This window comes from Gopherus evgoodei, chromosome 6, assembly GCF_007399415.2.
Source record: "Gopherus evgoodei ecotype Sinaloan lineage chromosome 6, rGopEvg1_v1.p, whole genome shotgun sequence".
NCBI classification, from domain to species: Eukaryota; Metazoa; Chordata; order Testudines; family Testudinidae; genus Gopherus; species Gopherus evgoodei.
The window spans coordinates 40875229-40889395 of NC_044327.1; the positions used below are offsets into that span (position 1 = coordinate 40875229).

Below are 14167 nucleotides of genomic sequence, written 5' to 3' on the forward strand. Positions count from 1 at the left end.
TAGAGGTGTATTACTGCAGTTAGACCTGGTAGGTGTATGAAGACTTTCATTAGGCTTTTTTCTAGAAGTTATAGATGGAAAGGTCCTGTTATTTCGTCTAGTCAACCTCCCTTCAAATGCAGGATAGATGATTTTCCATTAGTCAGTTCCACCTTTTACATTTGTTTAAGCTGAGACCCATCAGTTTCCCTGCCAGATATCAACAATCAAAGGATAAATCCAGAGCTCACAATTTTCAGTGTCTAAATTACATGTTTTTATTTGTGATTTGAGTGTTTAATATAGCATAACTGTAATAATCACCTTTTATTTTAGCAAGTTAAGTCTGTATATAATTTTTTGGTCTAGAGTTATGATAATATTGCAAGTACTTTTAAATATTCCCAGATTATTTTTTTTAATTTTGAATTCGAAGTACTGAGAAATGTGATTTATTGGGCACTATTCCTGTTGTTCCTATATAGATCAGAGCACCTCTTGGCACTCAAAAATGTGCTGTCTAGTACCAGACGCAGGGTAGAACTGCTTAATATATGAAAATATAGACTACACTTCAGGATAATAAATCCTTAATAATTGCCTAATAAGCTATCAGCTGTCCTTCACTAATTAATTGTCACTGTGTTTTGGGATTTTGTTGTTGTTTGTTCTTTTTGCATGGAAGACCATTTTAATGCATATTTTAATGCATATTTGAGCTTTGTTCTGTTTGAAATCCTGTTTGTCTTAATTACAGTCCAGAAAAAGTTTGGCTTCATTCCCAACCTATGTTGAAGGTAAGCTGTGAAAAATGTAACATTCAGTGTATAGCACTGTTTGTATTACAATATAATTCTTTTGTACAAGTAAAAATGCAAGAAGTCTATGGACTGTGAAGGTAAATGTTAACTAGGGCTGGGTGAACTTGTTTACATAAATTCTGGATTGGTTCATATTTTGAACCAACCCCCAGAACTATATTTTGGAAGTTAGAAAAGCTTAATTCTCTTTTGTTTTGTAATGTTTCATTAGTGGTCTCAGCCTAATTCCTAAGGGATGGGTGACAACATCGCATAAGGCACCACTGGAATTTTCAGTAATCGATAGCACCATTCTTGGAATTCATAGCACACTGGATGTGCATGGAGGCTGAACTACCCTCTGATGATGAGGGATGGAGGTCAGATTAGATCATAATGGTCCCTTCTGGCTTTAAAATAAAATAAAAGCATCAGTGGTCTCTCCAGGGTTGAGCTTTATTGACAGGGCTGTGGTGGTGGTGGTGAACGTCCATTGCCCATGCTGTACCTGCCCTGTGGATAAATAATTTTTTAAAAATTATATATAAGGTTCACCCATCACTAGAATTAACATAAGCATATACATACTTGAATGTTCTGTGTGTACACCTAAATATTCAGCTGTATGCCATAAAACATAAATAATATAAAGTAATGATAGCATGGAACAAGCAGGGACATTCTAAGTTAATTTTCTTACTTTGTCCTTAAAACTCTTGCAGTTGGCTTTTTGATTTATATAATGATGAGAGTTGAAGCCAACATCAGATTTCTGTCCTGGGATTCCTTGGATTGTTTTCCAATATGCTGCATTTGGAAGGCTGTACATTAAAAATACATTTTTACAGAATTTCAGAGAGCTAATTCAGTCTTTGAGGTAGATACTGTAAGAAAAATAAATGTCACCACTTTAAATTTTATGACAATAAAATGTTGATAACTTTACAAAAAGTGAATTTTCACAAAAGTAAATGCTATGTATATTAATTAAATTTGAACCCAGATTTTTCTTTCTTGTAAACCGATAAGCAGTGTGTTATATTAAGCTGCCTTCGAGATCATCATGAGAGATTAAACCTTTAAAGAGGAAAATCCAGTTCTCAGCAGCTGAAAGATCCAAGAGGAGAATATTGCTTCAATTTTAAAGTGATCAATCTGAAAAACCATAGATCATATAGATATTATAGAGACTTGTCCTGCAAGGGACCGAGTGCCTCCTGATCAGCATCATAAGCTTGCACTGACGCCAATGAGAGTTAAGATTTCTCAGCAATTTGCAGGACCAAGTCAGTAGTATATATTAGCTCAAGTATAAATCCCTTACTTTGCACATCTAGCATCAGAGCCTATAGCAAGGAGAGTTTCTTTGTCTAAATCAAAATTATCTCTCCTAAAGAGATCAATCCCTCCTGTATGACTTTTGTGAGTAGGTCTGGCATAAAACTATGTACTCTTCAATGTGATGTGACAGTTTTTAACTCCACTCTGGGGGAAAAAAAATCATACCTATAAAATGCTCTGAGGAAATTTCACTGCTCATTATTCCAATTATGGTCAGTGCTTGAAAAAGAGAGGTGATCGTGGTTAATATTGAGTTTATGTCCCTGTTCTTTTTATTTTAGACTCCAGCTAAATGATATGATTATCTTAGTCAAAGACATAGATATTGGAAGTGGAGAGAGAGAGAGAGAGAAATGAAAAGGCTTTGTATTTTTTGTAGGAATGAAAATACATTGTTCTTCTTCAAGTGGTTGTTCATGTCCATTCAAAGTAGGTGTGCGCGCGCCACATGCACGCCAGCCGGAAGATTTACCCCTAGCAGCGTCCGTAGGGTCGACCCTGGCGCCTCCTGGAGTGGCGCCACTACGGTGCCCTATAAAGGAGCCCGCCGACCCTCCACCCCCTCAGTTCCTTCTTACCGCTGGTGACGGCTAGCTGGAACTTCTCTTGCGCATAGCAAGTTATCAGTGTCCTATCCTTGTATATAGTCCGTGTATATAGTTACGTTATAGTTAGTTTACTTAGGACCCCTGGGTTTAAACTCTGCAAGGACTGTGGGAAATTCATGCCCAAGAGTGACCCGCACTCTGCTTGTTTGAGGTGCCTTGGAGAGAGCCACTAAAAGGACCGGTGCTCTATCTGCAGAGGCTTCCGCCCGAGAACTCTCAAAGACAGAGCTCAAAGACTTAGAGTCCTCCTGATGGAGGCTGCCCTGCGGCCACTCTCGGACCAGGAACCAGCCGAGGCGGTGCCCAGCATGTCTTCCTCGGTGCAGAGCGCCTCAGCACCGGCATCAGGACTTAGGGCCCAGCCCAAGTTGTCTAAAACCCGGCACCGAACGGAGTCGGGTCATAGGAAGTCGGCCTCAGTGTGGCACTGCTCACTTTCACCGGTGCCTGCTAAGAAGAGAAAGCCGGTAAGGCAACGGTCACCCCACCAGGACCCAAAGACGACGCTGTCCGCAAGTGGAAGCGGACAGGCTGGGCTACAGCCCTCGACTGCTCCATCGACTCCCACACCGCAGAGAGGGCAGTCGAGTCCGGACCGGCCTAGATCCCTGGACCTGAGCGGAGACTTGCGCCTCCCTTCGACACCGGAGGCATTCGAGGCGGCCTTAGGCTTGCTGGGACTCCCGGCGCCGACCTCCCCGCACCGTTGGGAGTTGCCTACCGTGGCCCGTCCCCAGTACAATCGAGGGGCAAGCTGGCCATGCTGTCGCCTCCCTCCCCGCACCGCACTGCTAAGGCAGCACTGGACCAGATAAGAGGCTCCCTGCTGCCTCGGCACCGCTCTCCAGCGGCACCGAGTGTTGCTCCCCCCGTGTCCTCATACTCAGAGACTTCAGACTCAGAGGCAGACTCCTACCACTCCAGCCGGTTGCGGAGCAGGAGATCGGTTTCTGGGGCGAGCCACCAGCATTACCCACAGTGGCAGCAGCAATGGCATCCACCCTCGCAGCGGCCATTTTGGAACCCCTGGGCCTACCACCAGTCGGTAGGCCAGGTGTTTTGTCCTCGATCAAGGTCGGCCTTGGTCTCCTCGGCGTCGGTGGCCCCGGCGCAGCTGCCTCCTCCACCGGCAGCGTCGCTGGGCAGGGGTGTGCCATATCCAAGTTCAGCACCCCCTAGCGGGGCAGCAGCACCGGCAACAGCTACAGTTCGGGCTCAGCAGGCACTGCCCGATACGCAAAGCCGCTCACTGGTGACCCTGGTACCGATAGCGGTGCTGCATTTAGAATTGGAACCGGCCCCGCAACCATAGTGCCGTGTGCTGCAGGACCCCAAAGGACTGCACGCACCGGAGGAAGGGCCAATCCATGTAATTTCCTTGTCTTCCTCCCCGGACGAAGCGGTGTCGGGCACAGCTGCAGCACCGGTCCTGGAGGACACTCAAATCCTCCAACAACTGCTCCGGTGAGCAGCTCAGAGCTTCACAATCCAAACTGAGGAAATCAAGATGGACGCCGACCCTGTAGTAGACATCCTGGCTCCCTCAGGGCCATCCAGGATGGCTCTCCCGCTGATAAAGACTATAGTGGATACGTCCCTCACCTTATGGCAAGAGAATGGAGCGGCACTATTTTGTCACCTCTAAAGGGCACAAACACTTGTACGCTCGCCCCCCACCCCCCGGACTCCCTGGTGGTGGATGCGGCCAACCAACGGGAGCATCAAGGGTTTCAGGGGTCAACACCAAAGAGCAGGGACGCTAAAAGATTCGACCTCTTTGGCAGAAAAGTGTACTCCACGGCAGGCCTACAACTCCGCATTGCCAACCAACAGGCAATTGTAAGCCGATATGGTCATAACACATGTTCAGCCATGTCGAAGTTTACGGAGCTCCTTCCCCAGGACTCGAGGTCAGAGTTTTCGGCCCTGGTGGAGGAGGGGAAGCTGATCTCTCGATCCTCTCTCCAGGCTGCCCTAAATGTGGCGGACTAAACCTCGCGCATCCTGGCCACGGGCCTGGTCATGCGGTGGGGAGCCTGGTTCCAGGTCTCGGGCCTGCTCTATGAAGTCCAGCAGACCATTCAGGACCTCCCCTTTGTGGGGCAGATGTCCGTCTTTTCTGAAAACAACAAGCATCTGCATAGCCTAAAGGACTCTCAGGCCATGCTTGGCTCGCTGGGCTTGCATACCCCTGCGACCCAGATCAGGCAGTTTAGGCCACAGACGGCCCCACGCCCCTACCAGCCTCAGACTCGCCAGGAGCTGGGGCGCAGGCGGGGTGGAAATGGCAGGAGACGTCACCAACGCCACCCCTTCGGCCAGGCGTCTGGTCAATCGAGGCCACCATCGGGGCCTAGACTCCCTATTTGATGGTACGGTCGAGGGCGACCTACCTATCGAGGCTCTGGATCCTTCTACCCTTACCTTTGGGTCACGTCTGTCCCCCTTCTACCGTGCCTGGTCCCAAATCACGTCGGACAGCTGGGTGCTCCGCATGGTAGAGAGGGGATATTCTATCCAGTTCTCCTCCCTCCCGCCCCACCACCCTGCCTCCACAACCCTCTTCAGGGATCCATCTCACGAGCAACTTCTAAGTCAAGAAGTGAAGTCCCTCATGGAGGCAGGGGCGATGGAGGAAGTCCCTCGGGAGCTCAGGGGCAAGGCTTCTACTCCTGGTATTCCTAATACCAAAGGCGAAAGGGGGCCTGAGACCCATCCTAGACTTGCGGCGGCCTGAACAAGTTTGTACGAAAGCTCAAGTTCCGCATGGTCTCCTTGTCCTCGATCATTCCCTCCCTGGATCAGGAGATCGGTATGCTGCCCTCGACTTAAAGGACGCTTATTTCCACATTGCCATAATTCCCCGACACCGTCGGTGCCTCGGTTTTGTCGTGGCCAACGCCCAACTGCAGTTCACGGTGCTCCCGTTCGGCCTGTCAGCTGCTCCAAGGGTCTTCACGAAGTGCATGGCAGTCATGGCGGCCTTCCTGCGCAGGCAGGGCATCCAGGTATTCCCCTACTTGGACGACTGGCTCATAAAGGACCGCTCCAAGGAGCAGGTGGAGACCAGGTGTCGTTCATCAGGTGGACCTTTCTCAATCTCGGCCTCCTCTTGAATGAAGCCAAGTCAACTCTGTCTCCTACGCAACCAATAGAGTTCATAGGAGCAGTTCTGGACTCCACCCATGCCAGAGCGTACCTGCCGGAATCCAGGTTCTGTGTGATTTCCGAACTCATCCTCGGACTGGACCGCGCCCCGATTACCATGGCGCGAGTTTGCCTCCGGCTGTTGGGTCACATGGCAGTGTGCACCTATGTGGTAAACCATGCCAGACTCTGACTTTGCCCGCTGCAGTCCTGGTTAGCGACAGTATATCGCCCGGCCAGGGACCCTTGAACTCAGTGATGTCCATTCCCCACTTGGTGCTAAGCTCGCTGCGGTGGTGGCTCGACTTGCAGAAAATGTGCATGGGTGTCCCCTCTGCTGCCCCTCAACCCTCCCTCTCCCTGGTAACGGATGCCTTGGATTGGGATTGGGGAGCGCACCTGGGACACCTCAGGACGCAGGACTTGTGGTCGCTGGAGGACCTCGAGTTGCATACCAATGTCAGGGAGCTGAGAGAAGTTCGCCTGGCTGTTTGACCTTCCGGTCCCACCTGGCTGGCAGATGTGTTCAGTCCTCTCGGACAACACATTGGCAGTCTTTTATATCAACTAACGGGGGTGCACACTCTTCTCCCCGTGCAGGGGAAGCCCTCGCGCTGTGGGATTCCTACATCCACCAATGCTACTCACCTGACGGCGTTCTACCTTCCGGGGGAGCAGAACGGTTTGGCGGACACCCTCAGCCACTCGTTCCGGGGTCACGAGTGGTCCCTCCGATGGGACATGGTATGCTCAATTTTCCAGCTCTGGGGCTTTCCCTGGTTAGACCTGTTTGCCTCAAGGGAAAACAGAAAGTACCTATGGTTCTGCTCCCTTCTGGGCCGCAGTCAGGGGTCTCTGTCAGATGCCTTTCTAAAGTCTTGGGGGGTCGGTCTGCTCTACGCTTTTCCTCCGATCCCCCTGATACACAGGGTGATTTTGAAGATTCGCAGGGACCACGCACGGGTAATCCTGATAGCTCCGGCGTGGCCACGCCAACATTAGTACACGTCACTCCTGCACATGTCCGTTCAGGCGCCCCCTACGTGCCCATGCTCCCAGACCTGATCACGCAGGACCGGGGCTCCCTCCGCCACCTGAACCTGGAGTCCCTTCACCTCACAGTATGGATGCTCCATGGCTGAACGTGGTGGAGATGCAGTGCTCCCAGCAGGTCAGACAAGTGCTGCCCGGTAGTAGGAAACGGTCAACTAGGGCCACCTACCTGGCCAATGGAAGCACTTCTCCATGTGGACGGGTCAGCAAGGTCCCAATCCGCTGGCGGTCCCAATCCCCATTGTCCTAGACTATTTGCTCCACCTCAGACAACTGGGCCTCTCCCTCTCCTCGATTCATGTTCACTTGGCGGCCATCTCGGCTTTCCATCCAGGAGAGGGGGTACCTCGATGTTTGCGAACCTGCTGGTCGGGTGTTTCCTCAAAGGTATGGACAGGCTAAATTTCCACATGTTCGTTAGCCGGCCCCTGCATGGGACCTGAATCTGGTCCTCTCCGCCCTCTCGGGACCTCCCTTTGAGCCTCTGGCTTCGTGCTCCCTGTTGTACTTTGTCATATAGACCGCCTTCCTGGTGGCCATCACCTCGGTCAGGAGGGTGTCGGAGCTCAGGGCGTTAACATCTGAGCCCCGTTCACTGTCTTCTATAAGGACAAGGTCCAACTTAGACCTCACCCGGCTTTCCTACCCAAGGCCGTCTCACAGTTCCACATGGGTCAAGATATTTTTTCTTCCTGGTGTTTTATCCGAAATCACACTCTTCCAGTGAGGAGCGGAGGTTACATTTCCCTGGATGTCCACAGGGCCTTGGCTTTTTACATCGAGCGTACCAAGCCGTTCAGATGCTCAACTCAGCTCTTCATCGCAGTGGCAGATAGGATGAAGGGGCTCCCGGTCTCCTCTCAGCGAATCTCTTCATGGATCGCGACCTGCATCTGGAAATGCTACCGCATAGCTAAGACCCCTGTCCTCCGGTCACGGCCCACTCCACTAGGGCGCAGGTCTCCTCTGCGGCGTTCCTGGCTTAGATCCCGACTCAGGAGATTCGTAGAGCGGCTACGTGGTCCTCCATCCACATGTTCTCGTCACACTACACCATCACGCACCAGGCTAGGGATGGATGCAGTCTTCGGTCGCGCAGTACTCCAGTCAGCAGTGATCTCTGACCCCGCCACCTAAGGTTAGGCTTGTGAGTCACCTACTTTGAATGGACATGAACAACCACCCGAAGATGAAAAAACGGTTACCCACCTTTTAGTAACTGGTGTTCTTTGAGATGTGTTGTTCATGTCCATTCCAATACCCACCCTCCTGCCCCCTCTGTCGGAGTGCGGACAAGAAGGCACTGAGGGGGTGGAGGGTCAGTGGGCCCATTTATAGGGCACCCTAGTGGCTCCACTCCAGGGGGTGCCAGGGCCAATCCTACGGATGCTGCTAGGGGAAAATCTTCCGGCTGGCGGTTCACGCAGCGCTCAGACCTACTTTGAATGGACATGAACAACACATCTCGAAGAACCAACAGTTACTAAAAGGTGGGTAACCGTTTTTTTTGTTTTACTCTAGGTTAATCTTGTCTCATGGGCAAATTATTGTGGGAGGCAGGTTGGATAGCAATTGCAATTTCTATGTAGAGATGTTGAAAGCACTTTGCTCTGTGTTTTTGTTTGCCTTCATTGAAAATGTAGGTGTCTTGCTATCATGCTAACTCTAAATAGCTTAGAGCAGCATTTATAGCCACAGATGCAGGCGAAGTAGTGCAAGAGCTGTTTCTCTCTCCATAGTATAACATAATTTTGCTCAGCAATTTGTTTTCTGTATTATAGTTCCTGGACCCTGTGATCCTGAAGACTTAATGATGGAATTTTTTGCTGCCAATTACCTTGGCTCCACTCAACTCCTTTCTGACAAAACTCCCTCCAAGAATGTGCGAATGATGCAGGCTCAGGAAGCTGTCAGCAGAATCAAGGTGAGGAATGTATCTTGCTGTTCATGTGATTGGTGTTTTCAAACTGCAGCTGGGGGTGTTGCATGCTTACCCAGGTATTCCTCCCTTATTGTTATGTATTGTTTCAAAGGTTAGGTGCCAGTTTATCCTTTCTTCTGAAAGAGATTCATCTCATCTGTTTAGTCTGATTTTGGGACTTGAATGGGAAGGAGGATGCACTGGATAATTTGGTTTAATATGCCTTTCAGATTCTAGTCATCAAAGCTTATGGTGATCTAAATGGTGGTGTAAGTTATATCATAGATGTAAGATGTGGGAAATAGGTTTAGAGGGAAATTTATATGTTATACTTCTTTTGCCCCGCTCTAATTTGGCATTCAGTGAAAGTTATACTGCGTTAACAGTCACCATTTTCTGACCACTTTCACAGGTAGGCAATCCCAGCAGTCAGAATGCTGTAAGAAATAGTTCTGTAACCTCAGATATTAAACCTTGGACCTATGGTGAAAGAATAAAATTGGCCATTACCATGCTTATTCTCTAATTTTAAACGGAAGATGCCATAAATTAGCACAGGGGCAGATGACGGGGATGGGGACAGAAGGATCAAACTCCAGGGAATGAGCTGAAGAGTCTATGCCATAGAGTGAATTTCCCTCTGGAACCTTCCAGTGCTTGCTCATGTCCTTCCATTCTAGGTGTGCGGCGCACTTGCTACGTGCATGGTGCCGGAAGTTTTTCCCTCAGTGGTATACGTAGGGGACCAGCTCTGGCGCCTCTGGAATGGCGTTGCACTGCCGCAGTATAAGGCGCGCCTCCTCAGTTCCTTCTTACCACCAGTGACGGGCTGGAACTGCTTCTTGCCTTGACAGCGTTGCATTACCGGTTTCTTCTGCCATCGTGGTGTAATAGTTGTTTCCTGTAAAAGTGGTCTTTTGTTGTAAGTTTAGTAGTTATTAGTAGTCCCATTGGACTTTTGCCCAGGGGCCGGGGTATGCCCCCGCCAGGCTTTAGCTTTGTGAGTGCTCGGAGCCCATGTGATTAGAGACCGATCAAAGCTGCTTGAAGTGTATGGGGTGACATCAGCCCACCTCAGCAACAAGTGTCGAATCTGCAAGAGCTTAAGCCAAGAACCAAAAAGGAGCGGTACATAAGGTTGAGAGTGCTCCTCTTGGAGTTGGCTCGCACCGTCTGGAGCCGCCGAAGTCACAGAGGCGTCATCATCGGTGCAAAGTGCACCTTCAGCACAGACTTCCCGATAGCACTCCCAGTCATCAGTACCGGCGAAGGGGCTTAAGAAGTGCCAGGACAAAGGGCAATCCCTAGCTCCACGTGGAGCAAGGCAAAGGCTGCGGAGGGCACAGACCCCAGAGGGACAGCGACTCTCTGGTGCCCAGACTAGCACTGACTACCAGCGAGACCCACCAACATAGATCCCAGCATAGCTTGCAGGATTCCCCGGTAACTGGTCCCTGCGGGATTGCATTGCCGGCAGGGGACCAAGGCACACCAGTCCCCGGAGCGACGCCAGTCTCCGAACAGGAGACATCGCTCCCCAGGGCCACAGTCCCCAATGGAACCACGATGCGGAAGATCCCCGGCATCAAGGGGGACATCGTGGGATCCACAGTACCAACTGGCTTCGTCTAGGCGTCGCTCTTCGCCATCACGTTCCTGATCGCTGGAATCTCGGTACCAAGTCAGGAGCTCTAGATGTCAGTCACCGGATACCCGTTGCCGATCCTCCAAGCTCCATCGCTGGCCTCCGAGCAGCCCTTGGTGGGATTCAGAGATCCAGTACCGGTCCTCCTGCAATGAGCGGCACGAAACCAGCAGGAGTAAGACTCTGAAGCCTCATCGGCACTATGGTGGTCTCTGAGGCATCACTCACCCTCTTCAGACAAAGAGGAAGAGGCACTGGGCCTTCGAATCAGTTGCTCTCAGTCAAGCACGGAGGAACTCCTCTGATATTGCCAGCCAGTGCTTGGCCCCAAGGTCAATGGCTTCCCCCATGGCAGTTCTGGAACCCACAGGGGTTCTGCAGGCATGTAGGACTCTCATCCAGCACTCGGGGTCAGGCGTGTCAGACAGGAGATTGGCAGCCATCTGCTGCCCTCCCCCAGCATTGGATTGCGGGGTCAGAGCGCGGTGCCCAAGAGCTTACTACTGGAGTGAAGCTAACCCAGAGGTGAAAGTTGCACTACCCTTCCCACGACCCTGCTGCATCGTCTTCGTCTGACTTCCCAGTTGATGTCTCAGGATGATGCTAAGGCACACAAGAGCTGCTTAAGAGGGTGCAGCAAGCCTGGGCTTACAGGCAGAGGAGGTTAGCAGCACGCTTGATGGCCTGTTAAACATTCTGGCTGCGGTAGCCCCATCCAGGGTGGTGCTTTCTATACATGAGGGGGTGGCAAAGCTGGTGAAAGCCCTCTGGCAAACCCTTTCCTCCCTCCCGCCCATTTCTAAGTGTGCGGAGAGGAAGTACTATATCCCTGCTATAGGATCTGAATATTTGTACACTTGCCCTGCCCCAAACTCCCTTGTGGTATCTGCAGCCAACGAGAGAGAGACAGGGTCAACCTAGCACTACTCCCAAGAATAAGGATGGAAAGAGGGTTGCCTAATTTGAGAGGAAGGTTTATTCATCTGCCAGACTCCAGCTCAGAGTGGCTAATGATCAGGCCCTCCTTGGCAGATATGATTTTAGTATTCGGCAGTCTATCGCCAAGCTTCCGGACATGCTGCCCGAGGAGTCCCAGACGGAGTTCCTGGCTATCCTCGAGGTGGAAAAAATGTGGCAAAGACCTCCCTCTAGGCCATTTCAGATGCAGCGGACTCGGCCATGAGGTCCATGGCCACGGTGGCAATGAGGTGGGCATCGTGGCTGATGTCTTCTGGGCTGGCTGCGAAGCCCAACTCTCACTACAGGACCTCCCCTTTGACAGCCTGGCCCTGTTTGCAGAGCAACAGACATAAAATTACATGGGCTGAAGGACTCCAGGGCTATGCTTCAGTCCATTGGCCTATACACACAGCCCCTGTTAGAAAGTGGTTCAAGCTGTAGCAACCTCATAGACCTGCTTCCCTCGAGGGAGCAAGCGGGCATTTTGAGGGTACGCCCCAGGGCGACATCCCAATCTTCAAACTGGCTCCTCCTCCTCTTGTTTTGCCAATTGCATTTCTTATTTCCTTCCCACTTGCACGGCAGTAATATGTACCGGTGAGCCCTCAGCGTGGTGGCAGTGGGGTACACCTGCAGTTTATTTCTGCCCCTCCCCCACCCCCCTTACCTGGCCCTTTTCAGGGACCCTTCTCACAAGCTGCTGTTAGATAGGCAATACAGGCCTTTCTACAAGTCAGGGCTGTGGAGAAAGTCCCTGTGCATCGAAGGGGGGGGAAAGGGGTTCTGTTCCAAGTATTTTGTCATTCTGAAGGCCAAAGGCAGTCTCTGCCCGTTCTGGACCTGCAGGACCTCACACAGATATGTCAGTAAGTTGAAGTTTCCATGGTTTCCCAGGCCTCCATCATTCCTTCCCTGGATCTGGGAGACTGGTATGCTACCCATGATTTGAAGGACACCTATTTTCATATATCAATATTCCAAGGGCACAGACATTTCTGCATTTCATGATGGAGACCACTCATTACCAGTTTATGGTGCTCCTTTTGGCGTTGAAATGGCACCATGCCAAGGGTGTCACCAAGTGCATGTTGGTGGTGGCCACTTACCTCAGACATCGGGCTATGCGGATCTACTCGTACGTCAACGACTGGCTCATCAAGGGCTGCTCCAGGTCCCAAGGCCAGCACAGCATCAAAGTGCTGCAGAACTCATGCCAAGCCTGGGCCTGTTGATAAATGAGCAAACGTCAACGTTAGTCCCGGTACAGAGTATCAAGTTCATTGACACAGTGCTGGACTCTTCTGATGCCAGAGCGTTTCTGCTGCAGGATAGGTTAGACTCCATGTCAGAGCTAATTGCTGAGTTCTTTGTGCCCCCATTCAGCACAGTCAGAGTCTGTCTCAGGCTTCTAGTCTACATGGCAGCATGCACCTATGTGGTCTGCCACAAGGCTCAAAATGCAGCCCTCTAGCTATGGTTGGTGTTGCAGTCTACATGTCTGTGAACTCCTACCTGCCTCTGGTATTACTGCTTGGGAGTCACCTATAATGGAATAGATGTAAGCAAGCACTCGAAGAAAAGACAGTTACCTTTTTCTCGTAACTCATGTTCTTCAAGATGTGTTGCTCAAGTCCATTCCATAACCCACCCTCTTTCCCCACTGTCCAGTTCCCGGCAAGAAGGAACTGAAGGTGGGGGGGAGCTGGCGGTGCCTTTGATAACACAGCATAGGCGTGCCACTCCAGAGGGAGCCAGAGCCGGTCCCCTATGGATACCACTGAGGGAAAAACTTCCGGCACTGGGTGCATGTGGCAAGCTTACACACCTAGAATGGAATGGATATGAGAGAAACCTCTCAAAGAACACCAGTTATGAGAGAAAGGTAACTGTCGTTTCCTGAGTCTTGCTGTTCCTCTGCTGTGAACAAATCTCTGTGAAACCCGCTGAAAAAGTGTGTGTCTAATCCCCCTCTAGTGCTAGTCTACATAGAAGATGACAACTTGCTGCTATTATCTGTTATTCCATGAGCAAAAGTGGCAGAGGTCTGTGTGGATCAAAAGGTTCAACTTTGCAGGTGACTCATGATGGCATTTCTTTCTTTCTTTCTTTCTTTTTCTTTCTTCTTTCTTTCTTTCTTTCTTTCTTCTTCTTTTTCTTTCTTTCTTTTTTCTTTCTTTCTTTCAAGTTTTGCTTTTTTATAAACCTAGGACATTACACACACAAACTATGTTAAAAAACGTTATTAAGGTTACAAAAGTAAGAACTCCAAAGTTAGGAATTGCCAATAATGTCTGTGTAACCTTTATTTGCCCCCCTTTTGTGTATGCATTATGATTCAGTCTTTATTTATATTACCACGTGTTATTTTTTCCACAGGACCACTGCATCATTCAGTGCTCAGTTTGAATGGTACGCACTTAATGAGCAGCTATTCAATATTTTGTTTTTTCCTTGTTGTTCAGTTTATGGCCGTAGGCCTTATTTATTATACACTATTCAAATCTTTCTCTGAAAACAGAATTAATTTCCTCATGAATTTTTCTATGGCACTTATCCATACAGTATCTTAGTGCTTCACAAACATTATTTAATCTGTCTTCAAAACACCCCTGTTAGATGAAGGGGAGGTATTATCGCCATTTTACAGATGGGGACGTGAAGCACAGAGTGATTAAGGTCATAAGTATTCGCTAATTGTGGGTGCCCAATTTGA

General features: G+C 49.9%; 1 protein-coding gene across 2 annotated transcripts in view; it reads left to right on the top strand.

Annotated features, from left to right (window-relative positions):
- Window positions 1-14167, top strand: part of APBA1 (amyloid beta precursor protein binding family A member 1) — a 151853-nt gene that overhangs the window by 116431 nt on the left and 21255 nt on the right. For both annotated transcript variants that reach the window (XM_030567372.1, XM_030567373.1), the window contains exons 4-5: window positions 737-776; window positions 8710-8852. In XM_030567372.1, coding sequence (XP_030423232.1) covers window positions 737-776; window positions 8710-8852 — 183 coding nt within the window. The remainder of the gene's footprint in view (window positions 1-736; window positions 777-8709; window positions 8853-14167) is intronic.